Source organism: Manis javanica, chromosome 10 (assembly GCF_040802235.1).
Source record: "Manis javanica isolate MJ-LG chromosome 10, MJ_LKY, whole genome shotgun sequence".
Classification (NCBI taxonomy): Eukaryota; Metazoa; Chordata; class Mammalia; order Pholidota; family Manidae; genus Manis; species Manis javanica.
In genome coordinates, this window is record NC_133165.1 from 34,188,201 (window position 1) to 34,214,994 (window position 26,794).

At 47.7% G+C, this 26,794-nt stretch overlaps 1 protein-coding gene across 14 annotated transcripts in view; it reads left to right on the forward strand.

The window, feature by feature from the left end:
- CUX1 (cut like homeobox 1) overlaps positions 1 to 26,794 on the forward strand; it is a 370,873-nt gene that overhangs the window by 179,263 nt on the left and 164,816 nt on the right. For all 14 annotated transcript variants that reach the window (XM_073215149.1, XM_073215150.1, XM_036998750.2 and 11 more), the window contains exon 4: positions 18,996 to 19,074. In XM_073215149.1, the coding sequence (XP_073071250.1) occupies positions 18,996 to 19,074 (79 nt within the window). The remainder of the gene's footprint in view (positions 1 to 18,995; positions 19,075 to 26,794) is intronic.

Genomic DNA, 26,794 nt, shown 5'->3' on the forward strand with positions numbered 1-26,794 from the left:
CAACACGGCCCAGGTGAGGGACTAAATCATTATGTGAAACTTCCCTTTGTAACAAAGGTCCATTGTATACGTAGCACACCAACAATATTCAGAGCCATGGTCAGGCCCTGTGAGACCCCACATTGCCTCTGATGCTGGGTTTTACCCTCTGATAGCTGGTCATTTCTCTATCCAGTAAAACCATCTTGAGAGCCGAATATGTACAGCTCAGGGCCAAATAGGAGCTAAGGATGTAGCCCTGGTACAGTCAACAAAGCCTCCACTACCCTGAAGCCTGGGTTTCACAGAGAAACACAAGGAGTCATGTCAGGTGGTGGGGGAGGCAAGGTGGGACGGTGAGGTGCAGGGGCAGCAGGACGGCTCCCTTCAACAGTCGTCATGGGAGGCCTCGCCCAGGCAGTGACACTTGAAGTGAGACCTGAGTGGTGAGAGGAGCCAGCCAAGCACAGTTGCTTGGGACGCTTGCTGAAGCAAGTGCCAAGGCTTCGAGGAGGAACAGCACTCAGGAAGACCCGGAGCCAGAAGAGGCCTAGGGAACGAGTCAGGCAGGCAGGCAGAGCAGGGTCTCACGGGTCACCATGGTAAGCCGCCTGGAGAAGCTGTAGCCCCAAGGAGAGGTCCGAAAGCAGCGGAAAGCAAAGATGCTGGGCCGTTGGACAGGTTTTAATCCAGTAATAGATTAAATGGATTAAGATGGCAAAATAGTCCATAGATTAGTTAAAAGTGATTACGAGTTTCAAGGATGCCCTGTAGCCTGTATCTGTTGCACTGTATGTATTTCAGTGTTCAGATCTAAAGGCCACATCTAAATAAAGCCAGGGTGTCTCAAGTGCTTTACTCCAAAGAACATTTCCCAGGGAGTCAGAGGACCTGGGAGCTGGCCCAGGCTCTGCCGCTTGCCCTCCTGTGTCCTCAGGCAGCTCCTGGGCCTCTTTCTACCTGACTTTGCTCATCTGTACAGTGTGTGGGTGCACAAGATGGTCAGCAGGGAGCTCTGAAATCCAGTATGGCTCAGTGGACTGATACGTGGGTGACTATCATCAGCAGAGCAGAAGGGGCCATTTATTTTCCAGCAATTAGAGCTGTTCAAAAATGGAATGAGCTGGCATCTAAGTTGGGGAGTTTCCCATAACTGAGAGTGTTCAGTCAAGGGCCAGAGGACCACCCGTCAGGGACCTGGTCAGTGGTTCCCCATTCTTCTTCAACACCCACCCCGGATGCCAGCCAAGATCCCAGACTACGCCAGCCAAAAACAAACTCTTCATCTCCTCATCCCTGGTAGGGCTTCATTTGTATCTCTCCTTTGGTCCTGAGCCAGAGAACATTCATATTCAGATAGTGGATAACTTATCCTATACTAAGCTTATGCTTTGAAATCTAGAGGATAGGAACTGTATGTGTGTACACGTGCCCACACACTCACCTGTATTTCTGTCCCCATCGTGCCTGTATTTGGCAAGTATTGAACTAAGTTTCTAGGACTGGAGAACATGGACCAGATCAGTGCTTGCTAACTAGTCCCACGATGGACCAGCTGCATGAGACTCTCCCACATGTTTCCAGAAAGTCAGCTTACTGAGTTCCTCCCTCAGAAGTTCTGATTCAGCAGGCCCTGGGTGGGACCTGAGAATCTGTAATTTTACAAAGTCCACACCTGATTGTCATGCATAGCTAGTTACAGGAACCCCTGGGCTTGGTTCCCTCCAAAGGCATTTGCTTTAGATCAACTTCTGTGACTCTGCCTGCTTGAGTACTTTAGATTGTTGTGTAAGGAAAGGAGCACTGTGGTTTAGCTTTTACATTTACTTCCGGACTTCCAGTCCGTGGCCTCTGCTCCAGCCAGACACGTCTGTTTGCTGTCCCTGAACATGCCCTGTGGTTTCCTGCCTCTGACCTTTCCCTACAAGTCACGGCCTCTGTTATTATAACCTTGTGCTCTTCCTCACCTATAAAAATCATTCCATCCTTTAAGGCCTAACTGAAAGTCTGCCTCCTTTTTACCTTTTCCTCAGCAACTCAGCCTTTTCTAACTTTTCTCCTTTTGAGAGCCTGCATCTTCTCTAAGTCCTTCTCTGCCTTACCGAGCTGGTAGAGTAAGATATTCTTAGCTGAATTTCTGTCCTCTCCTGCCACCCCATTCATAAGCACCCAGTGAGTGCTGTGTGCGAGGTTCTCCCTAGGTTTCTGGTGACCAGCAAGGACAATAAGGCTGCTTCCCTTCCAGGGGTGTCCGGACCTCTGCTAGTTTGGGGCCCAGTGTTCCTAACAGGCTAGTGCAGGGCAGACCTGGCCCCTGGGGACACTGATGGGCTCTGGCTGAAGGCCTGGAGAGGGTTCACGAGGACTCCATATAGCCTGCTGTCCTGACTTCTTTCCTGGGGACTTCCTTCCCGCCCAGCACAGCCATCCTCAGGCCCTTGGCCTTTTCCCAAGGGTGGTCATTGAGGTGACGATGGTGGCAGCTGTGGTGGTCGTGGCAGTGACTGTGTGCTTTAATTATGTTACAGTAAAATCCAGAGGCCTGGCGAACACAGTGTCTTCCTGTAGGCTTGCTCCATGATGGCTCAATTAGGGGAGCAGTAGGCCTGTGGTTCAGTGTGCAGGCCAGCTTCCTAATTGAAAACACGTTTTCTCCTCCAAAGCTGCAGCTGGTTTGGTTCTGCTCATGCAGAAAAGGATATAACCTTGCATAACATAGGAAATGAACGGTTGAGAGAGAAGCCAAATTCAATTTCAGTCAGATATGTTGAGGCTAAGCCCATGATCTATGGGAGCAAGGGAGCGAGCTGCGTGCATGTGGAAAGGGGCGCACTCAGCAGTCTATTAATCACGGCCGCCTGCCCGGTGCTGCCGCCACTGTGTGCCACTGCGCCAGCACCGCTCCTCTGCCAGGGCTGGAGAGCAGCCAAGCTCTCCAGAAGTTAACCTCTTCAAGACCCAAAGCTACTTTCTGTTGAATAAATGTAATTTTGTGGTCAGAAATAAGTGTGCGTGATGTAGCAAGAGCTTTGAAAACAACAGCCAGCCAAAGCTATTACAAATTGCTGCGTGTTGTGGAAGTCAGCAGCGTACATCAAAATTCCAAGTGAATGGCAAATTGATTTCGGCCCAGAGCTCTGCAGCTATTCAATAAAAGTCCTATTCAGCCATTGTATGTAATGAACAATCCAGAGCAAATCTAATATTTTCAGTAGATAATTATTTTTAACATCCTCCCAGTAGCCGTAGGTAGAGTCCTTGGGTGTTTACAGCACGGACCCACATGTGGTGGGGCCCTTCTCAGCTCTCATGTACGCCTCAGCTGAGGACCCACTTCAGGCACCCCAGGACACGAGGCTGCCTGAGGGCCCAACAGCAGACCCTGCTCCCGAAGAAGGGCTCAGAAGGGCCTGGTCTCCCAGTACCTGGCACAAAGGTGCCTCGCAAGTGTTAGTTGAACTGAAAGGAACTGAGTTGAAATGGAGAAGAGGGAGCTGAATGAGCTGTGGAATAAATTAGTAAGATGATAGGGTGGCAGAGTTGACTTAGAACCTGAGGCTCTAGGGACCAGAGGATCATAAGTAAGGAATTGGAGGTCCCAGGTGATGAAGGGACTGGTGCCAGTGGCCGGGGGAGCTTAGGACTCGCCCACTGAACCTGTGCTCCCTGACAGTCCATGAAGGGTTCTGTGTCAGGGAGCCTACACTGATGGGGCCACCAAAGTGATATTGCTGCCAGCTCAGTGGGGGTCACTTTGGCAGGGGCCACCTCCTCACTAATCCACTGCTCTGTTCCTGGCCAGGCTATGAGCCTGATCACTCTGAATTATGTCACACCCCTTATGTCAGTCTCCCCTTCTGGAGGACAGGCTTGCTTCTTCATTCTTTCATTCAGTAGGTATTTACTGAACATCTACGGTACACCAGGCTAGACCTGAGCTAGAACCTGGTATGTGGTAGTAGGTAATTAACTCAGGCACTGCTTTCATGGAGCCTAACAGTTGAACAGGATCTGTATCCTCACATGGCACAGTGCTTGGCACACACACAGCAGGCCTTCATGGAGGGAGGGATGAGTGGACAGACAGATGGACAGACAGACCAAGTAGATGGATGGATGGGCAAGGGGATGAACGAAAATGGGTGGTGGATGGATGGATGGGTAGATGGATAGATGAAGATGGAGGGAGGGAGGGAGGGAAGGAGAGTTAACACTCCCAGTGGATATCAGAAGCATTCTCTGGTGATAGAAAAGGCTCTGTTCTGTCCGCTTATACTCTTAGCACCTTTCAATGAATCATGTGACAGCAAAAAGCAGTTGTTTTTTTTCTTGGACTAAAATTATCCAGTTTATAATAGTCATATAGTATTTATTTGAATACTGTGGAATTTAGATTATTAGGGTATTTTATTTTCTACAGATCTCTCTTCCCTTGGAAAAACTCAATCTGGATGTTAATTAGGTTTTACTAATGTTCCATCAATTTAATGCAGTAATTCCTTAAATGAAATTGACACCAAGGACCAGATGATCAAAAGGACTGTGAACGCGTGTGTGTGAGTCTGGGGAGGGAGCACAGGGGCGCTGGTAATAGCTGAGAGCCCAGAGAAGTGTAGTTGCTTGCATGTGGGCTATTCCACATTCCATCCCTCCCCTAGTCTATTTCAGACGGGGCCACTGCTCTCTTTGCTAATACATTTGCATGGCATTTTATGTCAATAAATTGCCATTTTCATGATCTAATGCAGCTTTACCCACCACCCTGTGCTAGGGATGTAATTGCCATGCAGAGTGCCTGGGCAGGAGGGTAGCAGTGAGTGTGAGCAGAGCAGTTGCCTGGAGGTGAGGTCTGTGGCCCCTGGGTCCAAGCTCTTAGCTCTCCACCTCTCTGTAGTCTCCTGGTCCTGCCTGTCCTGGGATCTGAGGCTCCCTGGAGCCTTGTTATGCCCAGCCAAATGCCACCCTCTGTGACTACCTACTCACATCTCCAGCAAGTTCCCAGACTGAAGGAGCCGACCCCCCAGTGACTCTAAGTCAACCTGCTTTTTGGCCACCTGCACAGAGAAGCCTTAAACAGCTCTCCAGGCTGCAAGTGGACTGAACAGTCACAGGTTGGAACCCCGGTGTTTGGGTTGGGTGAAATATTCACTCCACCTACCCCCGTGGAAGGGGAGGACCTCTGTCACTTCCTTGCCCCTCTAAATACAATTTTTGGAGCCTTCTAACTTGCCAGCCAGGAAGAGGCAACCCGGCCAGGTAAGCCAGTGGTCCCCAAGCTCCCCTGGTCATCCAAGACTAAAGCAGGCCTCACTCTGTCATTTTGCCACTGCCTGGGGCTGCTCCTTGGCCCCGTCCCTTATGCTACTTTCCCAGGCCATCTGTGAGGACCCAGAGTGGCAGGACTGGGGTAAGAATGCAGTAGAACCCCCATCCCGGGAGCCTGCACTAGCTGAACCCTGTAGTAGGAAATAGAGGCTGGCCTGGGAAGCAGATTCTGCTGAAATGTGGTACATCCTGAGTGCAGCCTCAGGGTAGATGAAGGCCAGGAGGGAGGGTGGCTCTTCGATGTACATTATCTTGTTTAATCTGCACAACAGCTCAGCCCTGGGAGATTTTATGATCCCTTCTGTAGAGAGGAGGAAATGGGCCCAGAGAAGTCAAGTAACTTGCTCAGGGTTACTCAGCTTATCAGCCTTAGAGCTGAGACTTGAACTGCAGCGTCTGACTCTAAAGCCAGTGCTTATTCCAGAAAGCTTTAGCAATATCTTGAGTGGCACGTAGGGAAAGAAGAAGAGACCTGTGAGATGGCACTTTGTCCTCAGGCACATCAGGAAGAGAGAAATCTGTCAGCTCACAGAGGAGTGTGAAAGGGAAAGGACTGTTTCCTAGGGCTGTGGGGGGAGGAGCCTGCCACCCCTCCTCCCCACCTCCCCACCCAGGGCAGAGCTGGGCTTCCCAGGGAGCCTCTCCAGCTTCTGGGACAGATACCCACCCACCAGGCTCTCAAGCCCTGTTTATCCTCAGACCTGAGACCACTGGTGTTCTGGGGACTTGGGAGACAAGTCTGACCCAGAGACACAGGGCCTGGCTTCCTCCGGAGCAAATCTCTAAACGTGTTCTGTTGAAAAGCAGCAGACAGATGTCACTGCCCTACGACCTCAGTAGCGTCCTGCAGTAGGCACCCACGGGGGTGATTTCCCCCAACTAGGGAGCCTCTGGAACTGCCCCTCCTCCTCACTCTCTCCTGTCTTCTCTCCTGCCCATCCCTCTAGCGGCTCCTTCCTAGCTGGGCAGCTTCCAGTAGCAGAGAAAACCAGTCAGTTACAGACTGAAATCAGACAGATGTAGATCTGAGTCCTGACATCATCATTTACCAATGTGACCTTGAAGGAGTTGGTTCAGCTTCTCTGTGTCTCATCTGTATAATGGAAAATCTGCCCTGCAGAGTAGAGACTTTACCTGTTTATATGTAAAGATAAGGGCACAAAGCAATGCTCGATAAATGGTAGTGGTAGTTACTGATCATAGACTCCTCCAAATCCTCAGCCACTTAAATACCAGTGTGCCCCCAGCAGTAGGGCCCTCACTGCACACTGTCCCATCCCTGCATAACCTCAGCTGGGCCACGGTGGGGTTGATGGTTCCAAATCTTTGTGTCTGGCCTGGACCTCCCTTCCAATATCAGGCCTCCCGGTAGCTCCACCTTTGGGCCTCTCACAAACTTAAAATCTCCCCACCCACCTACCCCCCAACCAAACACACTCATCTCTCTGGCTTCCATCTCAGGGGAGGTGACCACTCCCAGTCATCATGGCCAGAAATCTGGGAGGACCAGGGTCTGCCATCATACCCTGTGAATTCAGCTTCCCTCACCTCACCCAGTTGGTTTCCCCCTTCCCCAAGTATGGCTTCCTCCATTGTCCCCCTCTCACCTGCAGAGTTGCCTCCCATCCAGCGCAGTCACTTAGTGTCACTTCCAGATGGACATCCTTAGGGACTCCTGATTCCTTCCAGCATAAAGCTGCAGCCCCTGGCTCTCCCCCCTCAGGGCCCCCTCCAAGACATGGCCTTCCCTGTTCTTCTGCCTCTTGCCCCCACCTCCCCTGCTCCAGACACAGCAGGTCCTGCACTTCTGAAAGGTTCTTCTGTCCCAATACTTTATATTTGCACCACTGCTCCTTCTCCTGTGGTCCCACCCCTCCCGCCACAAAGTACTCTGACCATCATCACAAGATGCAGAACAATGTCTATAATACCCACCATTTGTGGCTTGCTTTTTTTTTAAGACAATGTGTGTATACAGATGCTTGTAAATGCATAAAATATTTCTGGAAAGATGCACAGACACTCTTTGCCTATAGGCCAGGCAGCTGGGTGACAGGTGGACATAGGCAGGAAGGAGACCTACTTTTCACTGTATTCTTACACTTTTTTTGGTTTTTATTTTTATTTTGTCTTTCCAATTAAATAGTTTTTAGTATATTCACAAAGTTGTGCAACCCTCACCACTACCTAATTCCAGAATATTTTCCTCTCCCCAGAAAGAAACCTGGTGCCCACTAGCAGTCACTTCCCCCTCCTTCCTCCCCAGCTCCTGGCACCACGAACTTACTTTCTGTTTCTTTGGATTTGACCATTCTCAACATTTCATATAAATGAAATCACACAATATGTGGTCTTTTGTGACAGACTTTTTTCACTTAGCATAGTGTTTTTGAGATTCATCCATGTTGTCGCATGAATCAGTACTTCATGCATTTTATAGCTGAATAATAATCCATTTTAAAAATATGCCACATTTTATTTATCCATTATCAGTTGATGGTCACTTGGAGGGTTTTTTTTGCCACCTTTTGGCTATTGTGAATAATGCTGCTATGAATATTCATACACAAGTTTTTGCATAGATTCACATTTTTGTTTTTCTTGGATAAATACGTAGGAGTGGAATTGGTGGGTCATATGGTAACTCTATGTTTAACATTTTGAGGAACTGCCAAGCTGTTTTCCAAAGTGACTGCATCATTTCATTTCCATCAGTAGTATGAGGGTTCCAACTTATCCACATCTATTCTGACATTTAGATCTGGTTTTCTGATTCTAACCATCCCAGTGGGTATGAAGTGATATCTCAGTGTGGTTTTTATTTCCATTTGCCTAATGACTCTTGATGTTGAGCATTTTTTGATGTGCTTATAGGCCATTGGTATATCTTCTTTGGAGAAATGTCTATTCAGGTCCTTTGTCCATTTTTTAATTCAGTTATTTGTCTTTTTATCGTTGAGCTATAAGAGTTCTTTATGTATTCTGGATGCTAATCCCTTATCTGATATATGACTTGCAAAAATTTTCTCCCATTCTGTGGGTTGTCTTTTCATCTTCTTGATAATGAGCTTTGAAGCACAAAAGTTTAATTTGATGAAATCCAGTGTATCTTTTTGCACATGGATATCCAGTTGCCCCAGCTTTGTCTGTTGAAAGACTGTCTTTCCCCCACTGAATTTATCTTTTAACCCTTATCAAAAACCAGTTGATCATAACGTGAGGGTTTGTTACTAGTTCTTTTCCATTGATCTGTATGTCTGTCCTTATGCTAGTGCCACACAGTCTTGATTAATATAGCTTTGTGTGAATTTTTAAATTGGTGTGAGTCTTCCAACTCTTTCTTTTTCCAGATTGTTGTAGCTAATCCTGGATTCCTTGCATTTTGAATTCTAGGTTCAGCTTGTCAGTTTCTGCAATGAAGCCAACTGGGATTTTGATAAACCCTACATTGAATCTATAGGTTGATTTGAGTCTTTTGCCAGTTTAACAATATTAAGTCTTCCAAGCCATTAACATTTCTTAATTTCACTTTTGGAATGTTTTATGGTTTGTGTAAAGAAAGACAATTGATTTTTGAATATTGATCTTACATTGTTTAACCTTGCCGAATGCTGTGTGCTTTTATACCTTCATGATTTTTTTACTATATATATATATATATTATCTGTTCACAAAAACAATGTTTTAAAAAATCTCAAGCAGGCATTCATCCTCTGGGAAGCCTCCTTTGTATTCATGATGTTCCTTAAACATTCAGCAGACATGCTGTCTACTACTGCTATCTTCCTTCAGAAAACATGTGATTCACCTGTTGGAGGGGAGGGTAAGAGGACAGCTCCAGCTGCAGACGATAGGATAACTTACCGCCTGGCACATTTTAGGCACTCTTTAAGAAACGAACTAGTAAGACAGGCAGCCAGCATACTCCCCCTCTGAAGCATTCTCCTGTTGGCAGAAGTTTTCCTGATGTTAAGCTGTGATCTGCCTTCCTATGGTTCGACCCGTTGCTTTTGCAAATCCTTCTTCCCCACAACAGCCCTTCAGATATATGTTGAAGCCAGAATGTCAGATGTAAGTAAACAGGCTTGGTAAACTGTAAAGTAGAAATGCTTGCTGCTGTTTTTATTGTCTTTACTGTTCCTCTCATACTAGCCTCATACCACAGATCTCTTCTCCAGGGCCTCACATCTTTGTTTCCCCACTCATCCTGCCTGGCACTATCTTCTCCAGACTTCTCCAGTTTTCTTCTCTTAGAATTGTGGCAGGGGCGCTAGTTAAGAATTACTTCCATTGGTTTATGTAAGAAGCAATTCTGTGTTATTACCCAGGTCTACACTGCATTTTGCCTTTATAACCGAAACTGCCTGGTGGGATTTGTCCTCCCTGCTTTGAGCAGTGTAGGGATTTACATAAAATCTTGTCAGTTCTCTGCTATGGGGAGCAATCTTCCTCACTGAACTCCATCTGGGTATTAGAAGTCATGAAGGGCTCCCTCACCCATTTCCAGTCCCTCCTGTCTCCACATCACTCCAAAGGTGGCCAAATCACAGGAAGAGGGGCTGTCTACACCCTGGGGTCCTCTCTTATCTCCCCACAGAACGCTCATGGCAATAGCAGGACTAGTACTTGCCAAACATTCAGTAGACCTGCCGTCTGCTACTGCGATCTTCCTTCAGGAAACATGTCTGTTCACTTACGTGGTCGTGCTCAGTTAAAGTGGGAGCTCCAAAGCTGTGAGTGCATACCCATCTGTTTGAACAGGACCTTGGTCATTCCCTGTTGACTTCCAGTGTTCCATGTGACTCATTAAAGCATGTTTTACTCTTGAAAGAATTCTGCAGCCAGACATACAGTAAGACAAAACTATTCTTAAATGTCCCTGCAGCTCTTGCTGATCCTTATTGGCCTACAGTCCAGCAGGTCACATTGATTTGAGAATTCTGTTAATGGGTTGCTGTTATTTCTAAGCAATGAGTTACAGATTCCCAGGGTGTAGGCCGGTGGGTTGTCTCTGAGTGCACTGTTGCCACCATGGTTCCTTAAATGTTATTTAAGTGTCTCTGTCCCTCAATACTTCACCCATTTTGGCTTTCTGCTTGGTTTGACAGCAAAGGGTGACAGCCTATGGTGTAGTGGGAAGAGCATGCTGGATTTGGATTAGTTAGGGAAGGTTACTGATGTTTACTCAGATTCTGTACACCCCAGACCATGCCAGATACTTGATGTGGGAGGTTCTCACATTTCATTTTCACAGCAACTCAGCAAGGAGGGAGTTCCTTACTAAACAGATGAAGAGACCAAGACATAAATAGTTTAAGTAACCACCTCCAGACCATTCAGCAAGCACGTACCAGGGCTTGCTTCAAACCCAAGCCATGTTACTTACAAGCACACCTTTTCCCACCAGCCCCAGTGCACTGTGCTGGAGTGTCATCGTGTCCTTGGGGTAGAGAGTTGCTTGGGGCCTGGTTCTGAATGACTTGGTCAGTTTCTGCAACTGAGAAGTCGTGCTGCCAATATGGAGGCTCCTTCACCACTCACAGCAACCAAGATTTAGTCTCTCTGCTTTGCAGACAAAGAAACTGAGGCTCAGGGAGGTTAAGTCAGTGACTAAGGTCATGTGCCTGTGTTGGTGTTGGTGCTGGGACTCAAACCTGCTCTTCTGACACCGTGTCCAGGCTCTGGGCCCCATGGGCACTGCCCTGCCATCCACCTGTGCTTGACAAGACCCAGATGACCCCCTGGAAGATGAGCCTCCTCCATTTCAAAATACATAGTGCCAGGCAAGCATAAGAGCAGTCTTTCTGTTTCATGTTTTTTGGTGATCCCTGAGCCCTTGTAAAAAGTCCCAGCGTCATCTGCATCTGTGCCTCACAGCTGGTGTGACAAGACACCCTGCGTGTGGCCCATGGGAGTGGAGCAGCTGGACAGCGCCAGGGTGCCTGTAGCAGCCCGCTCAGTGTACCCCAGGGTGCAAATGAATAGCACCCTTTTTACTGTGAGCTGCGTGTGCAACGGTTGTGGCCCACAGCCTGAGGCCACCCCCAGGCAGGTTTTGGAGGCCCTGGTGGACAAGAAGAGTTTGCTGTCAGAGTAACAGCTACAGTGTCCTGAGCCTGCCAAGAGCCATGCCCAGTTGTAGGCACATTGCATGCATTCCTTTTTAATGCTTACAAAAAACCATGAAGAGGTCTTATTTTCTCTCTATCCAACCCAAAGCCCCTCCCTTCCCTTTCCTCCACTGACACCACCCACCAGGGTTTCCTCTTCTGACAAGGGCAGTTTGCTCTTCCTTAAACTAAATCAGAGCTTGGCTGTCCTGACTTCCCACTTTTTAGAGTAAACTAAGCTGGTGGATAGTAAAAGTATTCTTAAAACTCTTAATTATAGGAAATTGCCTTCTCCACTCTCATCTTGCAGAGTAATCCATGCTCATGCTGTGGAATTCATCCATGAGTTTCAGGGAATCCGTGGCCTGTGCAGCCTTCTCTGCCTGCAGTCCCCCTTCATCCATTCACAGACACTCCCCAGGCAGCCCCCTGTGTCAAATAGACCACGGGTGCTGAGGGCAAAGAGGGGTTGGCCCCACTGCCCTGGCCTGGGACAGACCACAGGGTGGCGGAAGGGAAGCCCACAATGTGAGTCATCATCACAGGGTGTGGCAAGTGAGCAGAGAGGGATGTACCGTGAGCTTGGGTGGCACAAGGACCAAGTGGCCGGCGGTGCCTGGGGACATCAGGAGGATACCACAAAGGAGGCATCGTCTAGACTAACTCATGAAGGGAGACTGGATTCCCCCATGCCCTGGGTGGAGAGGTTCCAGGCAGAGGACCTAGTGTGTAAAGATGTGAAGGCATGAAGGGACATGCAAGGGGATGGGACTGAGGCATGGCATTGAGATGCACAGTCAGTGGTAGGATTCAGTGGGAGGTGAAGTTAGCAGCATAAGCATGCATGGGTGGGAATGGTCCTGGGACCCCCGCTAAGGAGTGTGGATTGCAGCCTCAGAGTGAGGAGAAGCCGTCAGAGCAGGGTGGCCACGTGCTCTTCCCAGGCTCTGGATGGTGGTGCAGGGCCACCATGGAGGACACATCACACTCCACAGCCAGGAGACCCTGTAGGTAGGGACAGCTGCTGGGTTTGGTGTTAATATTGAAACTGGAAGTCATGGGGGCTTCAGTTAAGGAGGGAAAGAGGTGGTGATTCTGAAATCGATTTCTGAGGCCAACGAACAGGAATTATTGATTGAGTAGTGGTTAGGCTAGAGGAGGAGGGTTTACATGCCTGTAAACCTTACATTATTTTGCCCTTTTTGCAGTTCTAAGCAAAGTATCTTCCAGTTCAAATTCAGGCTTGTGCTTGTTCTCCCTACATTTACTTCCTCTGTAGAAAACTGGAGATTTCTGTTGAAAATTCTAACCTCCAAAGCCTCAAACTCATTAATGTTCTGAGTTACAGGGGGTGAGGGGCTTTCTTCTGGGAGTATCTTGATAAGATATGAGCACAGCCCTGAAGTGGTGGCAGCTACTTGGAAATGCTGTTTGAGGGGTAGTCTTAGGAGATTAACTCTTAAATGTGGTATTTTCTTTCATACAATAACTAATGCATTGAGTGTGTGGGTTCTCCTCCACTGACCCTCTGAAATTTAGACTTTGAATTTAGGTAAAATTTGTGTGATGTTTCTCTTTGAAATATGTCCCAGGTCACCACCACTGAAAGCCAATTTGTGAATAGTTCTGTGCTGTCATCCCATCTTCTTCTGCCTTATTCAATTTGCCCAGGAATCCTGCAAAGCAGGCATTCTCAGCATTCCTTTTTCCTGGCCATAGAAAATAAAATTCAAGGAGGCAGAGGACACAAAACTGGCTCAGTATTGCAGAGTGTGCCATGGAGCCCTCTCTTATATGCAGGTTTCTAATTTCAGATCCTGTCCCTTCCTACTTTACCATACAGTGTTCCCCCTGGCAGGGCAGGGGGAACAAACAAAATCCTTTGGCCCTCAGTATATTGGTTGTTGATTCCTTATTTCACTTTGTGCTATCTTCTTAGAGATGCAACCACCTCTTAAGACTTGTAGTGGACAGCTTTACTGGGTCATGCAGCAGTAACAAGCATCCCCAAATCTCTGTGGCCTATGGCAACAAGAGATTATTTCTCATTCATATTACATGTTATCTGGGGGTTAACTCTGATGGCTCTGGCACCATCTGTTGTGTTCATCAGGGATCCCAGTGGAAGAAGCAGCTCCCATCAGGTCCTGCTGTCCACAAAGCAGAGAGAAAGAGCACACTAACGGAACCATGCACACTCTTACATCATTAAGCTCACATATGGCATATGGCACTATCTTTTGTATTCCCTTCGCCAAAGTAACCACGTGGTCAAGCCTGATATCAGTGGGGCCAGAAAGCACCCACATGGAAGGTGCTGTTCCTCTACAAGGGTCATGGCAGTGGGCAGAGATGTGCAGTGCCTCTTTGAGGGCAGGCAGTGATTGAGGGCAGTAACTCAATACACCACTTGACTCGCAAACCCCACAGAGCAGCTCTGCTGGCACCCAAACAGTTGGGAAACCTTCTCACCCCATCTAAATCTCAGGGGTTTTCCCGTTGATTTCCATGAACTTGGTCTCCATACCCGACCCCTGACCTCTGAGTTTTCATATTACTGTAAGGAAACATTGTTTTAGATTTAGAATCCAATACCTTTCTATACACTTTTATCTTTAAATTAAATTCTTAAAACAGAAAAAGCAAATTCTGCATTGTAAAAGTGATGTTGCCAAAAGGATAATTGCGGGACCCAGGAGTCTTGTGTAGAAGGCACTGGGAACCTCACAGGAGTGAGGGCACAGGCTCGTGCAAGAGACAGCTGGAGAGCACACTTGGATGTGTGCACTGGGGCGGGCTCCCAGGGCGCCAGCACCAGCCAAGTGCTGTCATCACGTCAGCACAGGAACCACATACTTACTGAACCAAGGACTCCTTATATACTAAGTAAGCATTTTCATAAAGATTTATAACTGATACTGTCACCATTTGCTCACTTCTGCAGGTGCACAGTTGACCAGTTTAGGTAAATTTTCATTTACACAATAGAAATGTATTAAATGGCCATTATGCGCTAGTCAGGGAGGAAAGGCCATGGAGAGGAAAGTACAGTGTGGGCTTTCAAGGAATTCAGGATTCCTAAGGGAGCCTTATCTGCAGTCCTGGAATCTCGGGACAATCCCACATGGGCCTGGGAGTGGCCCGCAGTCTGGAGATGGATCAGCTGAGCCTCAAGGATCAGAGGAACATTCCAAGGAGGCGCCTTGCAGGCTGCGGCGAAATTGCCTCTGTATTCAGGGAACAGGGAGTAACCGGGTGTGGCAGAAGGTGAGGCTGATCCCTGGAGCAGAACAGGTTTTATGTGGGGGCCAGAGCCTGAGCACGGTCAGAGCCTCACCAGCTCTGCCCAGTGCACCACCAGCCACCTCTGTCCGTGCCCTTCCTCAGAGTGCTTTCAGGGGTGGGATGGTGGACAGAATCTACCTCAGGCATGCTTTAAGTAGCCAGAATGTCTAATCTGGGATCCTACTTTCAACCATCTATGCCTTCAGACCTCTCCTCAACCCCTTCTCCTCCGGTGAGGGGCTGCCATGCTGCGCCCTGGCTTACCACCCTGAAGGCACGCAGTGCATAGGCCGCACCCTGCAGCAGGCAGGCATGGAGGGCAAGGGGGCATGAGGGTGAGGGGCCACTGTCTCTTTCCTCCCTCCCTCAGAATGCTAAGGGGCACAGACAGAGCCCTGCAGGAAAGCTCTTACAAGGGACAGGGTCACACTGTCAGCTAGCCCTTTCCTGTACCAGGTGCTGTGCACTCTACCCCTATGACATGAGGTCATCTAACCACCCAGCCGTGCAAGGTGGGTGCTGTTAACCCCCTGCTCACATAAGGACAGGCGGCCTGGCTCCAGAGTCCCCTTCCACCCTCCAAACTCAGAACCCTGCCAGCTGGAAGGAACCTGGCACACGTGTCCTAGGGGAAATGGAGGCCGCACTGGGTCTGGAAGCATGGGTAGGTCTTTAGCACGTGGAGATGGCAGCAAAGGGTATTCAAGTGAACAGAAGCACAGAAGTAGAAAATCCCAGGCTGCAACAAAGGGCAGTCCGCCACAGAAAACACGGAGCTGGGAAAGGAAGAGTTCACACCAAAACTCACACTCAGTGCCAGGCTTGGATGAGGGTGGTGGCTGTGGGCAGAATCCAGAGAACAACTGAGCACAGAAAGCATCAAAATTCCAGAATCAACTTCTTCTAAGTTTAGAAATCTTATAAAGGGTTAGGAGGGAGACCCTGTCAAGTAAAACTCAACCACGCATGGAGTAGTCACCCCCTTTCTTAGGAAACCACATAGTCTGGTTGCTTAATAGATTAATTAAATTAATTGGCCTGACCTCCTCTTGGGACAGGGTTTGAATTTTCTCATTTGATGGGCAGAGGGCTCTGAATCAGGGTCCCTGTTTTAGTCTCCTAGAACTGTCATAACCAAGTACCACAGGCATTTATCTTTAACAGTTCTGGAGACAAGAAGGCTGGTGGACAGGGCAGGCTCCTTCTGAGGCAGTGAGGGGAAAGCTGTCCCAGGCCTCTCCTCTGGCTTTTGGTGGTTTCCTGGCAATCTTTGGCGTTCCTTGGCTCGTAGCTATGTCCCAGTCTCTGCTTTCAGGTTCACATAGGTTCTCCCTAGGTGCATAACTGTCTCTGTCCAAATTGCCCCATTTTGTAAGGATCAGGTCGTAAAAGATTAGGGTCCATTCCAATGACCTCATCTTAACTTGATCACCTGCAAAAGGAAAGACCCTATTTCCAAATAAGGCCACATTCATAGGTACTGAGAGTCAGGACTTCAGCGTCTTTTCAGGGGATACAGTTCAACATGTAAGAGTCCTCAGGGGTGCTGAGTGGATACCAACACCCGTCCTCATGTCCCCATCAACAACCCAGACAGGAGAGAGAAGACAGCATTTCATTATCCTTCCGGATCCTAGCCTTTGCCCACTGCAGAGGCAGCCACCCTTTGTACACTCAGAGTACCTGGGAAGCAAGGGACCCCCTCCCTAGACAGATAGAGGGCCAAGTAGAGAAGCCTCTGGGGGTGCTGAGAGGTACAGAGAGCAGCCAGGGCACCTGCCTGGCCTTCTGGGCAGAAACTGCTGCCTGTGGGCACAGTGCTCTCAGGAGGTGACAGACAGACCCAGAGCACAGCAGTGTTCCAGATGCCTGGAGAAGCAACTCCAAATCCCTGTTTACCCAGAACATCTGTTTTTGTGGTGGTTCAATACAATTGAAATAATACTATTAAAATATGTACAAATTTTGTAATAGATACTGGAAAATATTTTTGTTAGCAAAAGCACTATACAAAATTTCCATACGGTTGATTTCAGGTACACGCGCACACACACGTGCACATGACTGTAACAGCTTTATTGAGGTACAATTTGCATACCGTATAGTTCGCCCACTCAAAGTTTGCGGCTCATTGACTTCGGTATATTCACAGAGTGTGCAACCATCACCACAGGTAACTGTGGAACATCTTGTCACCCCAAAAAGAAACTCCACACCCCTTAGCCGTTGTCCTCCAAACCCCCATCCTCCCTATCCCCCACATCCCCAGCCTTTGACAACCACAACTCTACTTTTTGTCTCTATAGTTTGTCTGTATGCCTTTATTTCACTCAACTGTGTATCTTTTTAAATAAGAAAAAAAAATTGAAGGGGGCTACAGACCAGGGATGCATGCCTTCCACTGGTGAGTGGCAGAATTAAGATTTTAATTTTCCTAATTATACAATAAGCATGAATTGCTAAGACTCTGAGAGGAGGAAAAAAAACCAAAACATTTTATTTTAAGAGAACTATCTTCTCATTGTTAAGTAGTCCCTGTGGATTATTCTGAAAACTTTCCCAACACCTAAATTGCAATCTTATTTTATGGGGGGAAAAATGTGTTTGAGTTCCAGACAACTGACTTCAGATAGGAATTTTGGAGCAGAGCTTGTTACAAATGGGGAATGCGGGCCTCGCACTTGTGTGCTCTGTGTTGAATTTCCTAAGACCTGGCCCTGGCAAGCCCTCATGTCCCATTCCCCAGGGTCCTCCTATCCCCAATCAGGTGGCCTCGCTCAGCCCTTAACAAATTGTTAGTTTGAGAGGCCCTATAATTAAGCCACATCCTTTTGCCTCTTTAATAACATTGGAGACAGTATAATTCTGTGAGGGGACAGAGAAATGTATAATTTAGTGTCCTTTTCCTGAGCCAATATGAACTTCGTGCATGTAGCATCTTGCATGCTACCCATGTAAAAAGTGATCTGTTGTCTCAGCAAGTGTGTTATGTGAGCAAAGTACATACTGAGTCCATCCAGCGATCAGAAGCTCTTTGGATGTGTGTCCGGCCTACTTGGGAGTTTCACACGTCACCTTTCTTTGATGAATAGACTTTACACTGGAGGGAAACTAACTCAGCTGGGTTAGTTCAGAAGACAAACTGATCCTGGCTGCTGTCCCAGATACCCGCTTGCTGCCTACATCAGAAACCAGGGCGCCATCCTTGACTTGCTCGATTTCCCTGCGCCTCCTGTCAACTCGGTTTGACCCTCATCCCCCTGACTGGCCTCTTTTTCTCAATCCCCACTGCCACTGACACATGTGTCTCACCAGAGCAAGGGTAACACCCTCCAAATGGTCCCCTTCTTCCTGCCCCATCCTGATCTCCTCCCACTCAGACTTATGGCCAGATGATGAAGGTCAACCTCTTCCATGTGCACTGAAAGCCCTTCATGACCTGACCTCCTCACCTGCCCAGTCTCATTGCCCATGGATCCGTGTCCCCACCCCAGCAGACCTCCATATTCCCTGGTGTGTGACAGCCCCTTCTGTGGGTTCTTATTCAGGATTCCATGGTCAGGACGCCAGCAGACATGTCAGGAATGTCCTAAAGTAGAGTGTATAGCCATGTGCCTGTGTGTGTGTGTGTGTGCTTGGCTTCCATAAAATCCTTTAAGAGAATGTGGGAACCCCCAGATTACAGAACTTTGCTCTGGATCCTTAAATGTGTATTTCCCCTCATAAAGGGTCTCTCCTTCCTACCTGGGTGAACTGTTCTTGGAGACTCTGCTCAGATGTCACCTTGATATCCCCTTCTGTGTCCCCATGGCTCTGCTTACCTAGCACTTTCCCAGCTGGGACTTAATTACTTGTTCACATACCTGTTTCCCCTATTGAACCATGAGCTAATCCCTCTCTGCCCCTGCCTCCAACAGTGCAAATACTCTCAGTAAAGACTCAAAGAAGAAGGGAAGAGACCATGTTCTGTGGAAGCCCACTTCAAAGAAGAAGGAAAGAGACCATGTTCTGTGGAAGCCCCCACAGTGGGGCGATGGGACAGAGTTGCAAATGGTTTCATAATCTCAGAGCCTGCTCCTGCCTCACTCGCTCACGCTCCTGAACTGGGCCCACTGGATTGTTGCCCATCTGGGAACTTGCAGCCTTTTACTCTAAGAGGCTGAGGCCCAGCTGCCCAGCATTTTCACAGAGAAATTGGACTTCCATTTGCCGTGGGAACTCAGTAGATGGGTAATGATTTTTAAATTACCTCTTGACAAATTTTGAGCTCTTTGTTTTTCTTTCCTTCCACTTCAGATTGATGCACTGAGTAAAAGAAGCAAGGAGGCTGAGGCCGCCTTCCTGACTGTCTACAAGAGACTGATTGATGTCCCAGGTAAGGCCACCAGCGGGCACTGTGCCTGTGAGTTGGTGAGATCCAGCCTTGTTCTCCTCAGCCTCCCTAAGGGCTTCATACCATCAGTGGTAGCTTCCCCAGGAAGCTGGGGAATTGTGGAACTACAAATCCTCCAAAACAGACACTTGGGGTGGGCATGGAAATTAGATGAGTATTTGCTGAAGTAAGCACATACCCTCCAGCTGATGGTTTTGTGAAGGAAGAAACTCAAATCTGGGGGGCTGCTTTTATCTTTGGTGTAAAATGTTGCGTGTTTCAGAGAAGAACTAGAACCTATGTGTGCTCTGCAGACTTCATGGACGGTCATGGTTCTGGGCTGACCAGTTCCACATCAGGAATGGCCCATTAGAGTATCTGGAATGCCTCCTTTCCCTCCTAGGTCATCCCAGGAATCAGTCACTTGAGGGTCATAACCAAGGACAAAGGGTAGCCTGTTTAGCTACAACCAAATATGGAGGTTGTTTCTTCTTTAAAAGGAGCTAAGTTAAAAATTTAATAATGCTTGCTAGGCATTCAGAGCGTAGATGACTTCCCATTCCTTGCCTTAGAAAAGTAAAATCTCTTAGAAGCAGGACTTAGAGTGCCTGGAGCCCCCTGCTCCCACTGGTCCTCTGTTCCCAGGTGCTGCACTCACCTAGAATCCAGGGAGGTGATAGATACAACCACATGGGTCCCAGCTCAGTCCTGAAAAAATTCTAGGAAAGTTCCTTGGCTGTCTTCCTCTGCTGACCAAAGAAACCAAATTACTGCCACCCTCCCCTCCCCAGCCATTGGAGTTACTCACTTGCCCTTACCAGCAATCCTGTGAATATGACTGGCATTACTAGAGCTGCTTTAACAAAGCAAAGCAGAAATAGGCCTCCTTTGTGTCTGTACCTGTATTCTAATCAGGGGCACATGGGTTTTGCTGTCCACTCTAGGAGTTAGAGTTATCAGAGGCCGCACCAAGCTAGGGGCAGTGGAAAGCACTTCGGACAGGGAATAGGGAGATCCAGATTCTCCCGCCAGAGCCCTGTCGTGATGTGTGGGTCACATTCCTTTTCCTCTCGACCTCAGTTTTCACATCTGTAAAACATGAGGTAACAGTCTAGTGATAGTGAATGGTTTTCTTTGTTCTAACCTTCTGCTGGCTTAGGTGCTTATCCAGCTCTTAGTTCCAAATTCTAGCCTTTTGATTTTCTGCAATAGTTTGTGTCTACCTAGGGGTTCCCCAACAACTGTGACCAAGATTCATGGGGAGTCTCTGTGCCTGGGGTGCCCTGTTTGTCAGGCATCAGCAACTTGGTGGGCCCACTTGCATTTTCTTGTGCTAGTTTTGTGCTGGTGATCTAGTTGAAAGGGAGCTGGCTGATTTTGTCTTTGCCAAATACCCAGAGAACTTTGAGCTACTGTTTTCTAAATAACCTGTACTCTCTTCTGAGTGGTCCAGTTTGTACCTGGGTTTTCCTTTAATATAGTTTCTCAACTGGGCAGCCACTTTAACAAGTTGTTGTGTTTCTTTCTTCACAATTATACTGCATCTTAATTTCCCATAGACAAAGAAGAGACCATTTTTCTCATCAACACTTCTCTTTGTCTGAGCAGGCCTTACTCTTATACATATGTCATTTTTAGAGAATTTTGGTCATAACATGGTTATATATTTATATTCCACTCTTTTCACTTCATATTATACCATCGGCACTTTTCCCATATTGGTGATATTCTTCATCATCATTTGTGGCTGGAGAATTAAAGTTTGCAATTTCAATTTAAGATGGTGGGAACAAATAACATTTGATGTTTTCTATAAAGTTAATCAGAGATCACTTTTACCTGCCTCCCAAGTATTTCTTTCTTGCAAATGCTGTGGTCTGATAAATCTAACAGGTTACTTGAAAAGCAGGAATGGAGCTTGGAGCACTCTGCCTGTGCTTTGAAGTCTGCTTCTGGTGCAGATGAAGTAATTCTGTGGCTGAAGCTTACAGGAAGGGCCTAGTCAATAGCACTGCATTTACTGACAGCTGGTCCTACAGTTCCAGGGAGTCACGGTGCCTTGGCTGTCTGTGTACTTCAGCCTTCAGTCCCACCGAACCCAGAAACATTGGTGGTGTGTTAAGTTCTAGCTGCAAGGAACAACAGCTCACACTATCTCAGAGAAATGGAGGAAGCTCTTGGGAGTAATGGGACCGATATTTTGGCTATGTGCCATTTGGCCCAACTCCAGTAGCCCAGGAAGAGTCCGCCAACCAGTCCTGGGAAGAGGCAGAGCCAGAGTTCCACCAGGCTTGTAGACTGGCACAGAAACCTAACAGAACCAGACCCCAATTTGCCCCCATTCCTGAAATTTTATTATTTGTGTGTTTTCTTCTTATCTGCTGGTCCTACTAGACTGAAAGCTCCCTGAAGGCAGCTTTGCTTTCTTGCCCTGTGTCCAGCACCTGGAGCAAGGCCTGGCATACCAGCTGTGACATGTTGAATGACCCAAGAAGTCCATCCATCCAGGGCTTCCCAAAGTCCTCTACAGCAGGGTTTTACCCAGCATCATATCAGGTGCTCTTACGCTTTATCTCGGTTCAGTTCTCCTGAGTGTCTGCCTGCGTACCCGGTGCCCTCCTGGACATTCCCACTGGGGTGTCCATTGGGCACCCTGAAACCACCCAGTGTGTCCAGAGGAGACCCTCTCCTTCCTCTGTTCCTACTCATAGTGAATGACACCAACTTCCACCCCGCTGCTCACACCAGAGCACTGGGTCACCAAGTCCTGGCCATTCTACCTCCAGAATGTTCTCAGTTCCACCCACAGTCCTCCATCCTGACTTCTGCCCTCTGCTTCTTCGTTCAGGCCACCTCTCTCATGTCCACAGTATCGTGACATGAGTCTTCATGCTTGCAGGAAGGGGTCATTCTCCTTAGGCCCCTTCTCAGCCGATCTCTTTCTCCTCCAGGTTAACTTGTTGGGACACTGCCTCCTGACTGCCCGGGTTCAGCACAGGCATGCCCTTCTTACGCACACCCCCAAATCCCAGCACCATGTGTTTACCTGGTGTGGCTACCTGGTCCTCAGCTTTCTTCTGCTCTGGCTGGGCAGAGAGACTGGAGCAATGCAGCCTTTTCCCTAACTATCTCCCTCGTGCCTCCTCCAGTACCTGCCGTGTAGCAGAAACTCCATAAATATTTGTCAAATGAATGAATAAATTAACAGATAAAAAATTATTTCTTCAAAACACTTTCTGAGTTTTTTGGTCTTAGGCTTTCGTTGCTCACATTGAACCGTGTCCTGGGATTGAGGCTCTCCCTCAAGGGTGAGCAACCAGTAGCGTCCTGAACTGCCAGGGAACAGGATGTGTCTCTCATTGAGCTGTAGCAGTTCTATAGCGCTCTGACCTCTCATTTTGCCTTGGTGTCACTCTGTGAAGATTTGCCTGCCTTCATAGACATTTATATGACGCTTAGTATTCAGGGTTCAGCAAAGCAGCACATGCGCTTCAGCGGCCTTGGCTTTCGTTTACTGACATCCAGAATCTGTGCTTTAGCAACTGTCCTGCTGGCATCCCAAGCTTTCTATGCTGGCCTCCCTCTGGCCCAGCCCACTCCCCATCCCTCCAGTGGTGAGACTCGGCTCTCCAAAGGAAAAGAAACTCAGGCTCACCCTGGCTCTTCCCTCTTGTTCATCTTGCACATCCCAAATCCCAAGTCATGTTACTTCTCCTTCCAAGAGCTCCTTCATAGTAAAGACACTGAACATCACTGAAATATGTGATCATCGTACTGAACAGCTGACATTGTAAAGATCCCATACGTACTTGTTTCCCATTTGCCACCAGATTGCTCCTCATTCCCTACTTAATTTCAAGAGTATTTACAGATACTTTTTATTGGAAATATCCTGGTTATATTGGCCAAAGCACTCTCTCCTTCCACATGTTTGTGACCCTCGTCTCCCTGGGATTGCTCACTCAGCACCTCAGACACCCTCCCCTTGCTGAGCCTCAGAGACTGTGCTGAGCCCCAGGGACGGAGCAGTGAGCAAGTCAGCAGAGAGCTGCCTGTTCTCGCGGGCTTTCGAGTCTAATGGGAATGTGGGCATTAGGAAGTAATTACACAAATAATTATTGAGTTCTAGGTATGATGAGTGCTTTGAAGGCAGAGCCCATCAGGCATGAGCGTAGTATAGACCCGGGAAGGACTGGGAGGGCCAGAGATAGCTGCCCTGGGTCTGTGAGCATGGTGAGCAAAAAAAGGAGAAGGCAGTAAGGAGTGGCTGCATGCTTGATCATACAGACCAAGACATGGCAGTAGTCAGGGGGCACTGTTAATAGTCATCCCTGAGTAAGGGGTGCATGCCAACAGGTCACTTAGCTGCAAAGGCAAAAAAGGACTTGTTAGGTAATGTAGTGGATTCTGAACTTTATGTAAGGGGGAACCATAAGTGGGTTTTAAGCTGGGAAATGAAATGACGTGATCAATTTGTGTAATAAGAAAGTCACCCTGACTGCACTTTGGACAAAAGATTGGAAAGGAGTCCAAGGTGGCATAGGGAGGGGAAGACGAGGTGGCTGGGTTTCAGGTCGTGGGAGTGAAGTTGGAGAAAAATGGCTGCATTTCAGCTGAATGAGGTAGAATGGATGTTGGAGGAAAGACTAGGACAGCTCTAGCCCAGGACTGTGACCCCAGTGCTCTGTCCTTCGTCTCCAGAAAAGACTTGTATATATGGTTCCATCTGCTTTCCAAAATTAAAAGGATGACCAACAGAAAGTTGGGAGAATTAGCTTCCTGTTCCTAATTATATAATCATCTCTAATTGTTGTTGTAATTGAAAACGGCCTTTGTCTTTATTGTCAATGTCATGGCCGTGGGAGAATAGTCTTACCTTTAGATTAATAAGTAAGTTACAATTTTACTATGTTAGTCTAGATAGCTTCCAATTTTGTCAGGGACAGATTTTGTATCATAATGTTTATGAGCAACATGTAGGGATAGCTTAACTTGGAAACACTGAAATTTTTTTAATACACCTCTGATTAAGATATATATTTATTAATTTGCTAAGGATTAGCCACATGAAGAAAAGCCTAGTAGTCCTGTGCCAACAGCATGGCTTGGTAAGGACACTTTAACGAAGTACCCCAAGTAGGGAGTTCCTCTGTGCAGGCCCCCTAATTAGGAAGCCAACGTCCTTCTGCCCCAGAATCTATATTTGTGAGTGAGCACAGAATTCAGTGACTATCTGTCAACAACGCTGACCCTGCATAGGAAGAAATGGTTCAAGATGTCCTGTTTAGGAAATTACCTTCACGCATTCCCTTGGCCAGTGCTTCCCAGCAGTCGGCCATGTGCCAGGCCTCGGACCATGCACCCGAGGTACAGATGCAATGGAGACCTGACCCTGCCCTCCCCTGGGTGGCTTGTGTTTGGGTACCTTTGAGAAAATATTCTGTAATTTAGCAGGTTAACTGAGCAGCCTCCATCCCTTACCGTAAAGAAATGAGAAATAAATGTCTCTGCTCTTAAACAGTGACCCTCTCAGATAGCTGGAAATATTCTGGAATGACCTCTTAAAGGCTCTTGAATAACTGGAATTTTACTGTGTTCTCAGCAGAATTACGATGGTATGCATAATCTGCCAAGAATTAACCTTGCGTGGGTGACTTGCTCTAGTTCTTGATACTTTTCAGATTTTTTACAATGAGCATGTATTTCTCTCTATAATCAGGGTGGGGGGTGCAGCATAAATTAGTAAAATACTCAATTTACAGTCTTAGTTTCTAAACAGCCCTTATTAATGGATTACAAATAAGAACTTAAACAATAGTCAGTTGAGTATTTATGGGACACGCCAATTTGTGTGTGACTTCCCTGTCCCAGAAACAACTCGGTAGTGGTATTTTTTTAAGTTTCCAAAGGAGAAAACGATACCAAGCTGGTGGAGCCGCCCCCCATGCCTCGGTGCTGCAGAACTTCTCTGCTTCGACTGCGAGCTTCCTCGCAAGAACCTTTCTGCGAGTTTTCATTGTGTCCTTGCTTCTGGCTGTGGCCCCCTTATGAGAATCCTTGCTAAGATAGGGTTTAGGTCCTACAGACACAAACCCTTCAAACACAAAGGCAGTGCCTCGAAGAGTTTCTTTTGAGATTTAATCTTTGAAAACATATTACCAGGGATATAAAATATTCATTGACTTAGGAAACAATTCTAGACCTCAGGGTTTCATGACTGACTTCTCCCATTTTATTTCCATAGGATAACGGCCTGCTGTGGTAAGTAGCAGGTCTTAATTGCAGAACCCCAAAAAAGACGAGCCAAAGAGAGCCCTCTTTGTAAGCCAATTCATTTTCAGAACATGTCCCAAAAAGCTCCTGCTCCAAGGTGCTGCTGAGGGGAGGTTTCAGGCTGGATTTAGGAAAACTTCTCCCGGTTAATAATCCCCATCAGCATAGTATTCGAGAATCCAGAATTAAGCTAGCACATCCTCATTTTAGAACTGCTTGTGAATACTCCTCAATAAGAATAAAATAGCACTGGTCCTTCGTGCCCACCACCCTAGTTTCAAGTGAGGATACAGCCATCAGTTTAAACTAGAAAACTCTGTTCCTTCCATCCTTCCTTCTTCCTCCCTGTCTGTCCCCCACTCAAGGTTCCCACAGCAAGACTCCTGGAAAAAGTGAGGAAATCTTTTGATGTAGTTAGAGATAGCCCATGCTTTTCATACCAAGATTTTAATTGACTGGCTACTTGGTGGCATTTCTGAAGGCTGTAGCAATGTGGTTGCTCCAGCCTGATCCTGTAGGGCTACTCCAGTCCATGTATTTGAGGTCTCCTGGTGTTGGCAGCAGAGCCAGTGCCCATGTCCCCTCCAGAGAGAACTGTGTAACCTCAGGAGCCCAGGATCACAGGGTACCCTTTACATATTTTCAGTTTACTTTCATACAACGTTTTCATTCACATGGAAGAAGCAACCACCAGCAGCCACATGGCGCTGCAGCCATGGCAGTGAAGCCTGTGGGCTGCAAATGCCCTCTGGTTTCCCACTGGGCTGCCGGCCGGGCTGGTCCCAAAGCAGCAGCTCGGTGCCAAGAGGATAAGGGATGGTTACAGTCTGCCCAGCCCTGAGGTAGCTGCAGACCACACAAGGCAGCTTCTCCACCATCTCTGACCAGCTTAAAACAAACGTGGAGGCTCATGGGGCCTGGGGAGTCTCTGTCTCACACACCGTGGGTTTGCAGGCTGAGGAAATAGCTGTAAATGTTGTAAAGAAAGGCGGACATGACCAGAGGGACAGCTGAGGCCCTTGCTGCTTCCTCTCATCTCTGGGGCCCTCCCTCTGGTCTCCTTCCCCTGTCCCTTGATGCAGGGTGGGAGCCTGTAAGACTTGACACAGAATCTGTGGTTGACTTGTGTGGGGAGGGGTGTCACTTCTTCCCCCTGGGCCATAACTGGGGTGGTCCTGGCACACTTGCTATCTAGACAGCTTTTCATCAGTTGCTCGTCAGCATGCTAATTGCTGTATGACTAATTATGCCCTGAATTCCAGTTGATTTTCTTAATGAGACAGCTGGGTTAATTATGTAATCGTATGATTACATTAGCCTAGGGTGCCCTGGCGAAAAGTAGCGTCTGCTGTGCTGTGATGTCACTGCAGGGATGGCACTCCTGAGGGGCACATTCACCCTCAGGCTCGTGGCAGGGGACAGCCGCATTGCCATGGGCCAGCTCTACTCC